The sequence below is a fragment of the Sinocyclocheilus grahami genome, unplaced genomic scaffold, assembly GCF_001515645.1.
Source record: "Sinocyclocheilus grahami isolate Dianchi unplaced genomic scaffold, SAMN03320097.WGS_v1.1 scaffold1588.1, whole genome shotgun sequence".
Lineage (NCBI taxonomy): Eukaryota > Metazoa > Chordata > Actinopteri > Cypriniformes > Cyprinidae > Sinocyclocheilus > Sinocyclocheilus grahami.
In genome coordinates, this window is record NW_015506767.1 from 9,337 (window position 1) to 23,457 (window position 14,121).

Genomic DNA, 14,121 nt, shown 5'->3' on the forward strand with positions numbered 1-14,121 from the left:
CCATCATATGCAATGTGATAAATATGCTGTAACTCCGTATAAATCCAATTGATATATCAATTCATCAGAATATCATGACTGCATCATTATTGAAACCGTCTCAGTCTCTTGGCTTGCTTCACTTTTGCTTGGTCCAACATGTTATACAGTAGAACCAGGTCTGAAAATGCTGCTTTTAGCAACTGATTATGCACTCTTTTTGGTCAATGCATCATTTACTATTATGTAATATTATGATATATTTATGGGTGTGTATATATTAGTAAATAATAGACATAATAGTAAATGACGCATTAAAACTATTAAATAATAGAAATGCAATGTTGGAAATTATGTAATAAGTTAAAAAAAATGAATTGGCTACCATTTGCCTAGATTATAATCACCTTCATTAGCACTTTTTGGCTGCTTTAACTTCACTAAGTAATCAATTCCCCTGGCACAAACGAGAAATGTAATTACCTGTACTGGAGCTGATGGTCTCTTTGCCAATGACATGGCCCAACAGGTCATACTGGTTGAGTCTAGAACCATCAGGAGCCACAGAAACAGATTTCTCATCATCCGCTGTCCAGATATAGACAACCTCATTGTTGGTGTAGGCATCTGAGAGAGATTTAGAAACAATTGCAATGCTGATCATTTTTACCATTTACAAACCAATATTTGGATTTTGTTTTGGCTAGTATTTCTTTGCACATCAAAAAATATTGTGGTGTGTACGCAGTGCATAAATTATAATTCAACCTATTTTACATGTAAACTAAAAGTTTGTAGAATTAAGATACTGATAACGAACGTGCATTTTTTTAACACAAAGATTACACATTTTACTGGTCTGTTTGCCTTCTGAGAGAATCCTTCTATTTCCATGAATGACATAGTCACTGGGTTGGAAAATCACCAATTGAAAATTCATACTTTAGAACAAAACAGGGCTCATGATAAAATAGGCGAGGCGAGGCAGGACGGGGCGGGGCGGTGGGGGCAGTAAAGTGAATAAATGCATCTCAATGAGGGAAATTGGAATGCAACTTTAATAAAAGCGGACTAACCATGGGTCCACTGCTCCCTCCGATTAGCGGCTTCCTTAAATCTAATGTATATAATAAGGAAACGTAACACAATACTCATTGTGTTTGAATACACAAGGATGAACTTTGCAAAAGAGCATGAAAAACTATTATCTTGGGGTCCGTGCACAGAAACAAACAACGCACATATGCAGACACATGTGCGCCCACATGACTGTGAGCAAGAGAGCGGGAAAAAAGCTGGCAGGCTTAACACTAGAAACATAATTCACACAGCCGGCAGAGGTTTGCTAATTACATTTTGATGGCCACAGAGAAACGTTATTGTTTTATTCCGTTCGAAGATCATTAATCAAAAGCTGAACACATCAAGTTTAATGCCACTTTATCCATTATGAATACTAATTGATAATGAAATGCATGATTCCATCTTTAAATATATATTTAAATTGTATGACACTGGCAGAACGTGGTTCTTATTTACAGGGAGTCTGGCTTGCAATAAACGGCTATGGGCTGAAAAGGTCAGTGGTGTCACAGACTTTCGGCACATTACAAGGAAAGTCTTAAATTTAGTGCCTGGGGCTAAAACTCAATTAACAAGGGGATGGGAGAGAGAAAGAGAACAGAACATGAGAGGGTGAATTAGAAGCAATTTAAATGGGATAGGAGAAGGAAATATTTAATTGAATATCATTTTCTATCACTGTTTTCATGTGAATGACCTTGCAATAATTTGATTAACAGTCCAATAATAGTCTATATATCTCAATAGAGTGTTTCCTGTGTTAAATATCACTGCCCAAAACACACACACACACACACACACACACACACACACACACACACGTTGTGTTTCCATGTTTTATGGGGACATTCCATAGGCGTAATGGTTTTTATACTGTACAAACTGTATGTGCTATTGCCCTACACCAACCCTACCCCTAAACCTACCCCTCACAGGAGACTTTGTGCATTTTTACTTTCTCAAAAAAACTCATTCTGTATGATTTATAAGCTTGTTTCCTCATGGGGACCTCAAAAATGTCCCCACAAAGTCAAAATGTACTAGTATTACTGTCCTTGTGGGGACGTGATAAATACCAGGTACACACATCACACACACACACACACACTTCAAGGGGTTGTTTAATGTAAAATGTGTATCTAAAACGAGTAGCTGATTAACGAGGGAATGAGGAGCTTGTATGTGTTTTTAGATCTCTACTCATTATGGCTGGCAGTCATACAAAAGCCGGGCACTCGTTCTGCTGGGGTGAAATGAACCTTTTACCTGTTTACCAGACCAAATAATGGAAAAAAAATAAGCAGAAGAAAAATAAGAATGCGGTTGATAATCAAGATGATTTTTTTATGCCGTTCATGTTAATGGTCCATTTTGCCAAAGCAGACAGAAAACCAAACTACAAGCAATCATGTGATGCTAAAAAATATAAAGAGGTTTATAGACAACATGTCTTTCTATCGTGATGTCCTTCATGTTTGCACACACAACCAAATATACATTGTGTCTGATTCATGATCAAACTACTTCTGTGAGCGTATTCTTTTTATGAATTTGACAGAAATACTCACAAATTAATCTGAATTTAAATCAGAATAATTTCTAATATTAGAGGAAAGAGATTGTAGAGTGATATAAGAGACACTGGTTGCCACTACTGACCAATTACAATGAAGTATTCCAGAGCGACGCATAATAATTATGCTTACAGGCACTTCTGGCACTGTAATACCAAAATCGGTATGTATTTGGACAATTACCAATTAATTAGCACCAGAAAATCATAGTCTATTTGACAAAAAAAATAAAAAAATAATATATATATATATATACTGTATATATACATACAGTATATATATATATATATATATATATATATATATATATATATATAAATTGATATTTTGAGCTATTCATCATATCACGTTCATTATACAGTAGCTGAAGATGTGCTCAGCTTGCTTTAAAGAGAATAAACAAGCTGTTATTAATATTAATGATAACATTTCTCCAGCAATGCAAAAACAAAATGAAAATCAACCCAAATTGTGGGAAAACATGCCTTGAAACAAATATTGACAAATATTTAAAGATACAAATGAACATGCAACTTTGTAATTGAAATATAAGTCGGGAACAAAAAAAACTAAACAAAACAAAAAAGAGCAGATTGATTGGGTGATTAAGGAAACAGTGCTTATAATCAACTGTTATTAACAAAGCCACTAATTATGCAGCCCATTGTATGATATCTTGTTAAAGAGCCAATTCTTTGCTGTCTTTCTGCTGCATGAATCACAGAACCAATGAGGGGTCACCATTCTGCGCCTGTCAAAAAGAGGTATTATGGGAGTAAAAAGGTACTACTGAAAATGTATGAGCAGAGAACTTTTGTTTTATTGCCCAGTGGGATGTTTTATTCATAAAGGTGTGACTGCTGCGTCATGGTGACCTTTGGTGTCATTGGCTGGGCTATTAATCTAAAGCTCGGCACAGGAGGAGAATTACGAAACATTTGTTTGTTTTAGGACTGGTGACTCCACACAGAAGAAACAAGGTCCATTTTTGGTCTGCCTTTGGGGTTTTATGTTGTATTCTAATGACAATGCTGTCTTGGATAGATGTTGTTTACTGTTAGGCGTAAACACAGATGGGTAATCAGTGTCAGGTGTGACATTACGTACCATTCTGAGTTGTGGAGAAAGACACTGTGTTATTGGGTTCTCTGGGCTGTGTCTAGAAGATTAGCTACTAAGATTTTTTTTCTGATCTGGACTGTCTTTAAGACAAACAAGAGTCTGTCTGTTGTCATAGGCAGTTAGATGCTCAACCTGCACCCACCTGATCCAGTTCAGTATGTTACACAGATTTCGATGTCAAGCTCATGACTGAGCTAAGAGCGCAGGGTACATGCGCACAAGGCAACATGCATGTCAATATACTTATAAAATACTCCAGAGATCCTGAGCAGCTGTCACTTACACAATCTAGAAAAATTCAATGACGACAACAGCGAATAACTTACAGCTTCCGAACTTCAGCGGGCAGGCATGGGCATCCATAGGAAAATCCTCCAGATGCATAGGGCACTCAGCATGGATGGTTAATCTATGTAAATGAGGAATAGATAAAGAGAGAGCTTTCAAGTCAGCATGAAACAGTATTTGCAACCCATTTTACTTTTGTAATGTGATGTATATAAAAGTAAAACAAGATATTCAACAAGAAATGACTTGACTTGATCATGAAAAGTGGGTGTTTCATTCTATAATAGAGCCCAACCTGACGGTAAATTTGCATTCATGCCAAGTCAAGTCAAATTTATTTAGCACTTTTCACAATACACATGGTTTCTTAGCAGCTTTACAGAAAATCATGATATTAAGGTTTGTAATATCTTAATATCTTCATGCCTTACAGTCATATTTAGCAGATTAGAGCTGGGAGACAATATACAGTAGTTTACAATTTGCAAAAATACAAGCAGTTGAGATATGCTACATAATATTAGTATATATTCCCCCAACACTATGTATGCAAATAAATTTGGACATACTTATATAATGTACTGTAGTTCATTTGCATATGTGCAATAGGTTTCATTCTTGTAACATTATCTTAAATTTAATTAAGTCTCTTGTCCATGCCATATCCATGTTGGCACTGCATGAGCTGGGACTCGAACACGGGAAGCCCGAGGAGCTACTGCACCATATGTCTGCAATCAAGGTTCTGACTCTGCCAGACAACCATGTTCTTAGCAGAATTACAAGTCTAGAATGTGACAGAATTTTAATGTATAACAATTTTGTAAATAATACTGTATTGGCCCAAATATAAGACGACCGTGATTATAAGACGACCCCCCTTTTTCCAGATGTACCTTTTGGAAAAAGGCTTTTTAAAAGCCAAATCTTGTTTTTTCTCAGTAAAACACATTTTGTCTTCAATTATTTTCATATTGCATATTTTTCCTATTTTAATTTTTGTTTTGAAAGTATGGTAAAAACTGATAAAATGTACCAACAATCACATAAAAAAAATATACACTTTAAAAAAAAAAAAAACAGGTAGCCCATCTGAATTAGGACATTTAGGCTATCCATCTAATAGTAGCCTACCAAAATCTTATTAACAGTAGAAGTTAAATCTTACTGTAGTCTTCAAATCTGGGTACTGTCTTATGTTTTAAAATCACAAAGGGAGTTTGGTCCCATCAGGCTAACGACCAAGCAATAAGCATATATCCCTTCTTTAAAGTATCTTCACATATACCATTGCTACTGCGTCTATTTTAGAGATAGTTCACCCAAAATTGACTCACCCTTACATTGTTCCATACCTGTATGAGTTTCTTCTGAACACAAAGGAAGATATGTTGAAGAACGTTGGTAACAAAATAGTTGGCGGTAGACATTGACTTTTTTTTTTCATTTCAACTGATATTTCTTTTAAATATCCTTTTCTTTGCTTAACTTAAGGGTGGGTAAAATATATAATTTTGGGGTGAACTATCCCTTTAAATGTATAATTATTTCCTATTGCTGTAATCTGTCTCACATTCATGTTTAATAATGGCATCAGCAACTATAACTATTGGTAATATTTTAGAATAGTTATGCTATCTACAACAGTAGTTTAACAAGGCAAAAAACTGTTGTTAGGCAAACAATGCCTGTACAGTAGCTACAGAGAATCGTTTTCCCCGCCTGTGAACTGATAAATAGTTTTCAATAAGACCACGGACATGTATTAAGAAAGTAAATAGGTTTCATAAGACTTTATGCTGACTTCAAAACAGATGATTAGGCAATGATAAAGAACTGCTGAATCAAACACTCAATTGTCAATTTCATTTAATCCACTCGAGAATCTCGGGAAGTAATTCACACTTAAGACAGAAGACAGGGAAGAAAAATCGAATGGAGCACAAATGTTAATCTTGCACTAAGATTAATGAATAAGAGATCTGTTTAAAAGAGATTATCTATCTGTGATGAAGCATTCGAAAATACAGAGCTGAGCAAGCTGGTGGGCAATATCCTGTGTGTGTACTGTACACTGCATGAGCCATTGCTTGAAATTAGCTGAGTCACAAGCTGAAAGCTTGTATGGCGTCGGGTAAATTGTCCTATAAATAGATCCCTGAAAGCTTTTAACTAGTGAGTATCAAGACCTGATCCATTGAGGTGAGTCAAAGTCATTTCTCAGACAGTTTAATGGCTGTAAGATGCTTCCTGTACACATCTGTGAAGAACCACAGGTGGTACTGTAAGTCATCCTGTTCCTCTCTCTGCAGATTGATATAGCATCGTCTGAATTCGCGTCGTTCCTCCTTGACTCTCTCCAAGGCCGTGGCTGTGAAACCGGAGGCAGGATTTGTGCCCGTCATGTCGGACAATCTACAGCTCTCAAAACGATGTGACATATTTTTCCAGAAGAGTACAGTAAGAAGAGCATGTGTCTGTGCATTGCTATATATAATCAAAGTGCCAGAGGGGATGAGTGTGTAAAACAGTAAAGGTCTCTAAATTAGAAGTGTTGTAAGCTTTAAACATGGCAGCCCACGAGTGTGAACGAGCGTTTTTGTACCGTATCATTACAGAGTGTGACAGGAAGCTAGCATTTAGCTTCAGATTTAATTCAGTGTGCACATGTGTGCCTATGGTCACGTAGCTCAGCTGGCTTGTCAGTGCGCATGCACACCGCTGCGGCTGCTTTACTGGCCATTTGTCAGTTTCACGGTCAGTGAACGTCACGGCCCTCCTGGGTAGGCAGGTCCCCCTGGGCTTTTCCCCCAGCTTTGCGCTATGTCTCAGGCTCACCAAGGTTCTGCGCCTCTCATCTCCTCAGTAACATATTGACCCAACGATCCTTAGCACATTACCTGTTCCTGAGGCAGTTCTGCCACAGCCTACGGCAGGGATTTGCTTTCAAAAGTCTCTACCATGGGCATACAGACATATAAGCCGGATTCATAATACTCTTTGGTTCAACTGCCTGAATTGAGAAAATGTACCTTCCATAAATATTTCATACGAACTATAAAACTGTACTTTTGTATTATTTGATTACACAAAAATGATCATGTAAAAATCTAGTAGGTTACAAAACAGGTTGTGTGACTTCCTTTTCTTTTCTTTTTTTTACATTTCTAAAAGCATTTTTTTTGCTAACCTAATTAAATGTATATATCTAATGTCAAATTCTTAAATGTAAATTTATAAATTAGTTAAAAGTCTCAAATCACCATTTATCAGTCAAATTAAATCAGCATTAACAAGTCATCTTTACATTGCACAGATGGTACATTTCTAAAAGCATTTTTTTTGCTAACCTAATTAAATGTATATATCTAATGTCAAATTCTTAAATGTAAATTTATAAATTAGTTAAAAGTCTTACTCAAATCACCATTTATCAGTCAAATTAAATCAGCATTAACAAGTCATCTTTACATTGCACAGATGGCAAACAAGCTTTGAAATGAAATTAAGGTATATTTACACCAACTGCTTAATGCAGCTCAGAGGTGGCATGAATGCATTTACAGTGCAATAACAATTGCATAATGTTGTGAGATTAATGCTTTAAAAATGTTGAATATGGAAATGTGGGATGATTTAAAAAAATGCTACTTTAAATATTAAATTAAATCCACCAGTAGATGGCAGCAAGTGAGTTTTTCAGTGAACCATTAATCAATTTGTTCATAATGGCTGATTCATTCAGGAATGAAGCAAGTGACTGTCTTTATGAATGGATAATTGAATCACTGACTCACCTGATTCCTTAACACATAAACGCAGATTCAGTCATTAACGAAACACTGCTCTGTGGTTTTCTTTGAGATACATAACGGTTCTGCCCTGGCTTTGTTTGGAACTATTGGTGAAATAGAGCAAAACAAGACAATTTTGTGTCTAGAATGTAAGAAATAAAATTAATTGTATAACATTAATATCATATTGGCAATCGTGCAGATATTCAGAGTAAACAGTACTCTTGCTTGTGTGATATTATTTAACAAGATCATATATTATAAATATTTGCCCCTATATCTTTAATTTTGAGGACATTTTTGCCCCAAGCTCTGTTAATTCCTGACCCTGCTTCTGATAATCCAAATGTAAATTGTCAGGCAGTAGAGAAACAGCTCATGTTAACGAGATTCAGTCATTAACGAAACACTGCTCTGTGGTTTTCTTTGAGATACATAACGGTTATGCCCTGGCTTTGTTTGGAACTATTGGTGAAATAGAGCAAAACAAGCCAATTTTGTGTCTAGAATGTAAGAAATAAAATTAATTGTATAACATTAATATCATATTGGCAATCGTGCAGATATTCAGAGTAAACAGTACTCTTGCTTGTGTGATATTATTTAACAAGATCATATATTATAAATATTTGCCCCTATATCTTTAATTTTGAGGACATTTTTGCCCCAAGCTCTGTTAATTCCTGACCCTGCTTCTGATAATCCAAATGTAAATTGTCAGGCAGTAGAGAAACAGCTCATGTTAACATGGTATTGAGTACTGAGGTGTATAGGTATACTGAGTAACGAATGGGACTGTCAATAAATTTTTTTAATGTAAATAATTACAAGATTTGCTCATTAATCTAATGCCTATCATTTCGCTTAAGAAGACATTGATTCATCAACTGGGGTCATATGGATTACCGTCGTGTTCACTCTGTGTAGGGTACACTTGCTTTAAATGCAGAGAGATGATTATTTTTTTTCTATAACTCTTCTTTTGTCTTTATCAGAAGAAGTACTGTAACGTCATATACATATTGGATGATATGAGGATGTAAAGGACGGAGGATCCCTTTAAGATAGAGTATTTTGACCTGTGCCGTTGTATTTTGTTTTGTTTTCTCCCTTTAACCAAATCTTTGTATGTCTGTCTGTCTGACAAAGCATTTTATGCAATTCATTTTCCTATGCAATTACAAGAATCTCCTTACTTCTAACGGAGTAAAAGTTTCACTGAATATCTGTATTTTCACTTAAGTAAAGTTTTTGAGTACTTATTACATTCCTGACTTCGACAGATTATTCAAAATGCTTTTGGTTATTCATTCTAGTGAAGAGAAGAAACATTTTTGATGCACTTTCTCAACAGTTATTTAATGTTTTTTAATGTGGTCAAGTTATTCTGATCATGATTGCTTTATAGAAAATGCCAGATGTAAATGCCAGATTATATTTTGGGCCTAGATATGGCTTAGGTGAATGTATTGTTTTGCAGTTTTGCTGTCTAACAGACCAACTCAGCCAAACCAAATTTTTATTGGCATAGGGCACTTGCCACTTTACAAGGTTTCACACACAGTTCATTTTATCCCCTATTACATGTGTGTCTCTCAATTTAATCTTAAAACCATAAATATTGAAGTATTGTTTAACTCTGAGTCAAAGAGTATTCTGGTTGTAAAAGTCGCACTGCAGCTAGAACACAGTTGTCTCTCCTCTAGCTACATTCCTGTGAGCTGATCTGGGCAAGGTGAGAGGTCCCTAAAGCCTGTAAGGACGAGTGAAACCATCTGTCCATCCTACACCTCTAGCTAACTGCACCCCAGGGCTGGAGATGTGAGCTGTCTGAAAAAGACCAAAAGCTGGTGAACTGTGTAAAAGTGCAGGTGGGCTCTGTCAGGATTTATACGATATGTGTAATTTATATAATGGTATTTTTCTGGAAATTTGTAGTAGAAATCTAGTAAAACACTTCAGATTATTGTATTTTATAATTTTATTTTTCACCATGAAACATTTTTTTTTTATAAAAGTTTTGTTTTGCTTTTATTGTTAATGTTTCTTTAGTAAGTTTGAAATGTTGAAAGCACTAGAAACCATTGGAATATTACACAATCTTACAGAATGTTACAGAAACATCTAGAATGTTCCCATCATTGCAAAAGCAAAATATCTTTAAAAAAAAAAACATGCAAAATTAGTACAAAAACATATCTGTACTAAACCAATGTTTCAATCTAAAATTTACCTGACCTAAATATTTACCAAATTATTGATGGTGCATGAAAATAAATAGTGCAATAAAAATTACAGAAGAACCATAAAAATCTAATTGAAAACATTTTTGTTACATTGTGTTATTCATGTTACTATTTCCTGTTTTCATATTTAATTTGAAACAACTGAAAGCCCTGGATGCTGGATAAAGTCTGTGTTCAGTCTTACAGTCTCATTTTTATTTAAATTGAATTAAATATGGCTTCTACCTTAAAGTCCATACCAAATGTCAAGCCTAGCTCACCAGGGGTGAGATATTCTTTTACAGGTAATTTTAATGTGAAAAGTGGAACCAAAATGGAGAGCGATGGAGCTTTTTCCTCATTTAAAAAAATGATCTAAAGGCTTGCTTATTCCTTGTGCTTTGGTGCTGCTTGGGTTCATGATAAATGAGCAGACAAAACTGTTTTACATTTGCAAGATCTATCATATCTGAAATCCACTAGCATAACATAGTTTGACGCAGTGAGCTGTACAGGAACAGACAAAAAAAATAAAAAATAAATTCAGCTAAGCTAAGCTCCCACAAGACGGAGCAGACCATGCGCTGAGTACCACAGTTTGCAGCACTGACAGGCTTGCTCAGTCATGACATTAACACTTTTTCTGTCTTGTTCTTCATAAACTTCTGCAGGATCCTTGCACCTTTAACAGTTTAAAGGTAATGCAAATTGTGTTATCATTTACTCACCCTCAGTTACTCCAAACCTGTATGAATTTCTTTATTCTGCTGAGCACAAAAACAAATGCAGAAAAAAGGCAGAAGACAGAAACTCGTACAAGTTTGGAACATGTGTGCCGTACATGTCCTGAAAAGTGAAGTGAAACATGCATTTGCATATTTAAAAAAAGCCTTTGGCATTGACATTAATAAATGAGTATTCAGGCAAATTCTGATATCTCCTTTTCCTTTTCTCCAAATATATATATTTGATTTTTGCACATTTTGAAAAAGAAGTGAAATGTCCAGTGACTTATGAAACAAATGGACGTTACTGTGGCAACATTTTATTATTATTATTATTTGGTTCATGCACATATCACGGCAGTTTTTAAATAAAATATCTGGTGAGTGGAACTAAAATGTGTGTTAAAAAAAATAAAATAAAATAAAAACCTGTGCGGCCATGCAATTTTAACTTGCTTCTACAAGGATTTGAGCTCTTTTGTTGAATGTCATGAGTTGTGTTTTACTCCACTCCTAGCCGTGCAAGTAAAACACTGTACCAGACGAGCTACCAATCAATTTTAATACATCAGAAAGGTCAAAGATATGGATCTGGCTATGTGATGCAAATGAAAAATATATTAGTTGACAAACCATGCACTATGGTATAAGTGTTTTGAAGTCATAACACAGTCTTGTCAAATGATCAATGTGAACTATGTAATGATTATTAACATTCTATGTAATCATAAGTTGGTTGTAGGTGTGCTACCATTAGCATTACTGTCCAAACCAGAGTGACACAGCATCCTTTCTTCAGCCAATGCTGTGAGTTCTGTTTGTCTGACCAAAGCCATGTGGAGGAAAATAAACGTGATTTTATTGAAAACTATTATTTTTGTAATTCCATTTTGGTGCCACTAGCGACGCTGAAATTACATCACCTACACCTTTGCTCTAAACCACTCGACGAGGAGCTCCATGCTTTTCTGTCTGCCTTTGAATCTTCCATGATGTCCGTCTATCAATATTCTTGTAGTCATTAGAGGTTTACTGTTGTCCAGCTATGCTCTTCATCAAAACAACATCAACAATGACCTCTAGCCTGGTCTCTATCCTGAGAGCTACACCACTGATGAAAAGTGAAAAGTCTTCTTGACGTGTGACAAATCTACTGTCAGGACAGCACAGAATCGTCCGTTACACTTATCATCATTTTCCCCAGACGTGGAAGTTGATCAATGAAGGTTTACAGAAGCTGAGACAAGATTCCCAATGCACTGGTTCTGCTGTACTTAATGATGACAGTTTCTAGATGGAGGACTTTGATGCTTGCTCTCGCCAACCAGTCTGGAGTCACAGAATAGTCATATGGGAAAAAAACGGTGAGCAAGGATCATTAAATTTCGGAGACAGGGAAGAGGAAACCTAAGATACGAAGTTGAAGTGTTCCAAACAAAGAGAAAAAAAAGAAGAACCTCGGTCATGTGTACTGTATTGCTTTTGGATATGTTTAGTCACCTTATGTAAATCTTATCAATCTTATCTTGATGACACAATAGTGATGGCATCAATAAACTGCCATAGTATAAAGAAATAAATACTGGGTCAATATTCATTAGAATGGAAAAAAAAGGAAAATAACTGAAAATACATATATTTTATGCGTTTGTTTGAAACTAGAGAGAGCGAGTCCGCGATACCAGGATGACAAAATTAAATAATTGTACACATAATATTGAATTGAGTTTTAATATTGTATTAGCTAACCAAACGGAAAGCTTTCACTGTGAAACCTGTTCCTAGCAAGAGTACAGCGCCGACTTCAGTTACCCGGATGAGCCTGTGTTATCAGCTTTTTCCGGTTGTTATCGAGGGATAACATACCTCGGCATGTCGTGACTGACCAATCAGAATCAAGTATTTCACAGAGCCGTGTAATGAGTAATGTTATAGAATACTAGGTTCAAGGTTTCTTTATTAATACACGAAGGTATATTTGTTGATCAGACAGGTAATTCAGCAATCCATACTTAAAACAATCCATAGAAACATCAACATACTATAAACTTATAACATACATAAATATAAAAGTCATGACAATGTATCTTCACCTCCCCAATGAAAAAGCTCCGCTCTCGTTTGTCTCTCTTTTCGAGGAAAGACGGGCAGCCATCTGCTTCCCACGATTCAGGTCCCGCCGCTGCTGAGGCACGGAGGAGAATGAGCTCGTGGGGATTGCAGGTGGATCTGGCCGATGAGTTTGAAGAGGGGTTTCCCTCTTGCGATCGTCGGCTGTGAACGAGAGTGAGCCGCTGGAGGATGATGTTATTTCATTAACATTGTCTGATCCAGGGGCCAGTGCTCTGCTGGGTTCAGCCCAGCAAAAGCTGGAAATGTCTGAGAAGGGCAAAGAAGCTGAGGCTGAGCCTTCCCAATCCTCCTGCCCTGCGTATGATGAGCTTTTGAAAGTTATGGAGCGAAAGAAAGTGACGTCGCGAGGTCATCTCGATGAACGTTATTTTTTCTGGCCATAACCCTCCAGCTCAGGTGAGCCTTCCTTTCTTCCTTTTTCCATACAGAGATTGAGAAGGAATGAAAGACCTAAGGGATGTGATCCAGATAGGGCTTCAGCGCTTTTGTCCGGATCAGAGTGATACCTCAATATCCACTCATTTCCTTCGGGGGTCTTACATCTGGCCTTATCTTCCCCTTCCTAATTCCCCTGTAACCACCATCTGCTAGATTCAGAAACCGGGTGCTAGACTTGCAGTGTTTCGATATATGTCCAGACGGTACGATAAGCCGGGTTTCGGCTTCATACTTCCTGGATCATGCGGCCAGATCACAGGCTTCTGTGGGAGCCTTCTTGATCATCAGGCCCCCGGCACGGCACTGCAAACATTTCCTGGATGTCCGGGCTGGGATTATGCTTTCAGTCTGCCCTGTCTGGTTTACTGTATCTAGGTCGCCCTGAGGGGCCTCCTGATCACCAGGATATCCCCTCTTGCTGAGGCATCGAGCGGGAAGTATAGGTGGCATTTGCGAGAACCTTCTTGTGTAATGCTGTCTCAGGCAGTGCTCCCCTCACCTTAGAGGGTTGTATTTGAGCTTGCCTCACCCGTTTGGCCCAGTACTTCTGGGTATCTGTGAGCAGATGCTTGGAAAACTCTAAATCCATACTATGGTAAGTGCACGCGTTAAGCTTTGCGTACTTTCTAAAAATCCACATAGCTGGTAAGTGTGCACGTTATGCTTTGCCCACTTTCTAAAATCCACATAAGTGGTAAGTGTGCACTTTATGCTTTGCCCACTTTTCTGGAATCCTGTATAGTAAGGGTTACACGTTATT

At 36.8% G+C, this 14,121-nt stretch overlaps 1 protein-coding gene across 1 annotated transcript in view; it reads right to left on the reverse strand.

The window, feature by feature from the left end:
- Window positions 1–427: 427 nt before the first annotated feature.
- The window catches only part of LOC107571377 (gamma-aminobutyric acid receptor subunit alpha-3-like), a 123,435-nt gene continuing 109,741 nt past the window's right edge, over window positions 428–14,121 (reverse strand). Inside the window, exons 4-5 of the mRNA XM_016257696.1 lie at window positions 4,085–4,167; window positions 428–606 (exon numbers count right to left, since the gene is read on the reverse strand). Coding sequence (XP_016113182.1) covers window positions 428–606; window positions 4,085–4,167 — 262 coding nt within the window. The remainder of the gene's footprint in view (window positions 607–4,084; window positions 4,168–14,121) is intronic.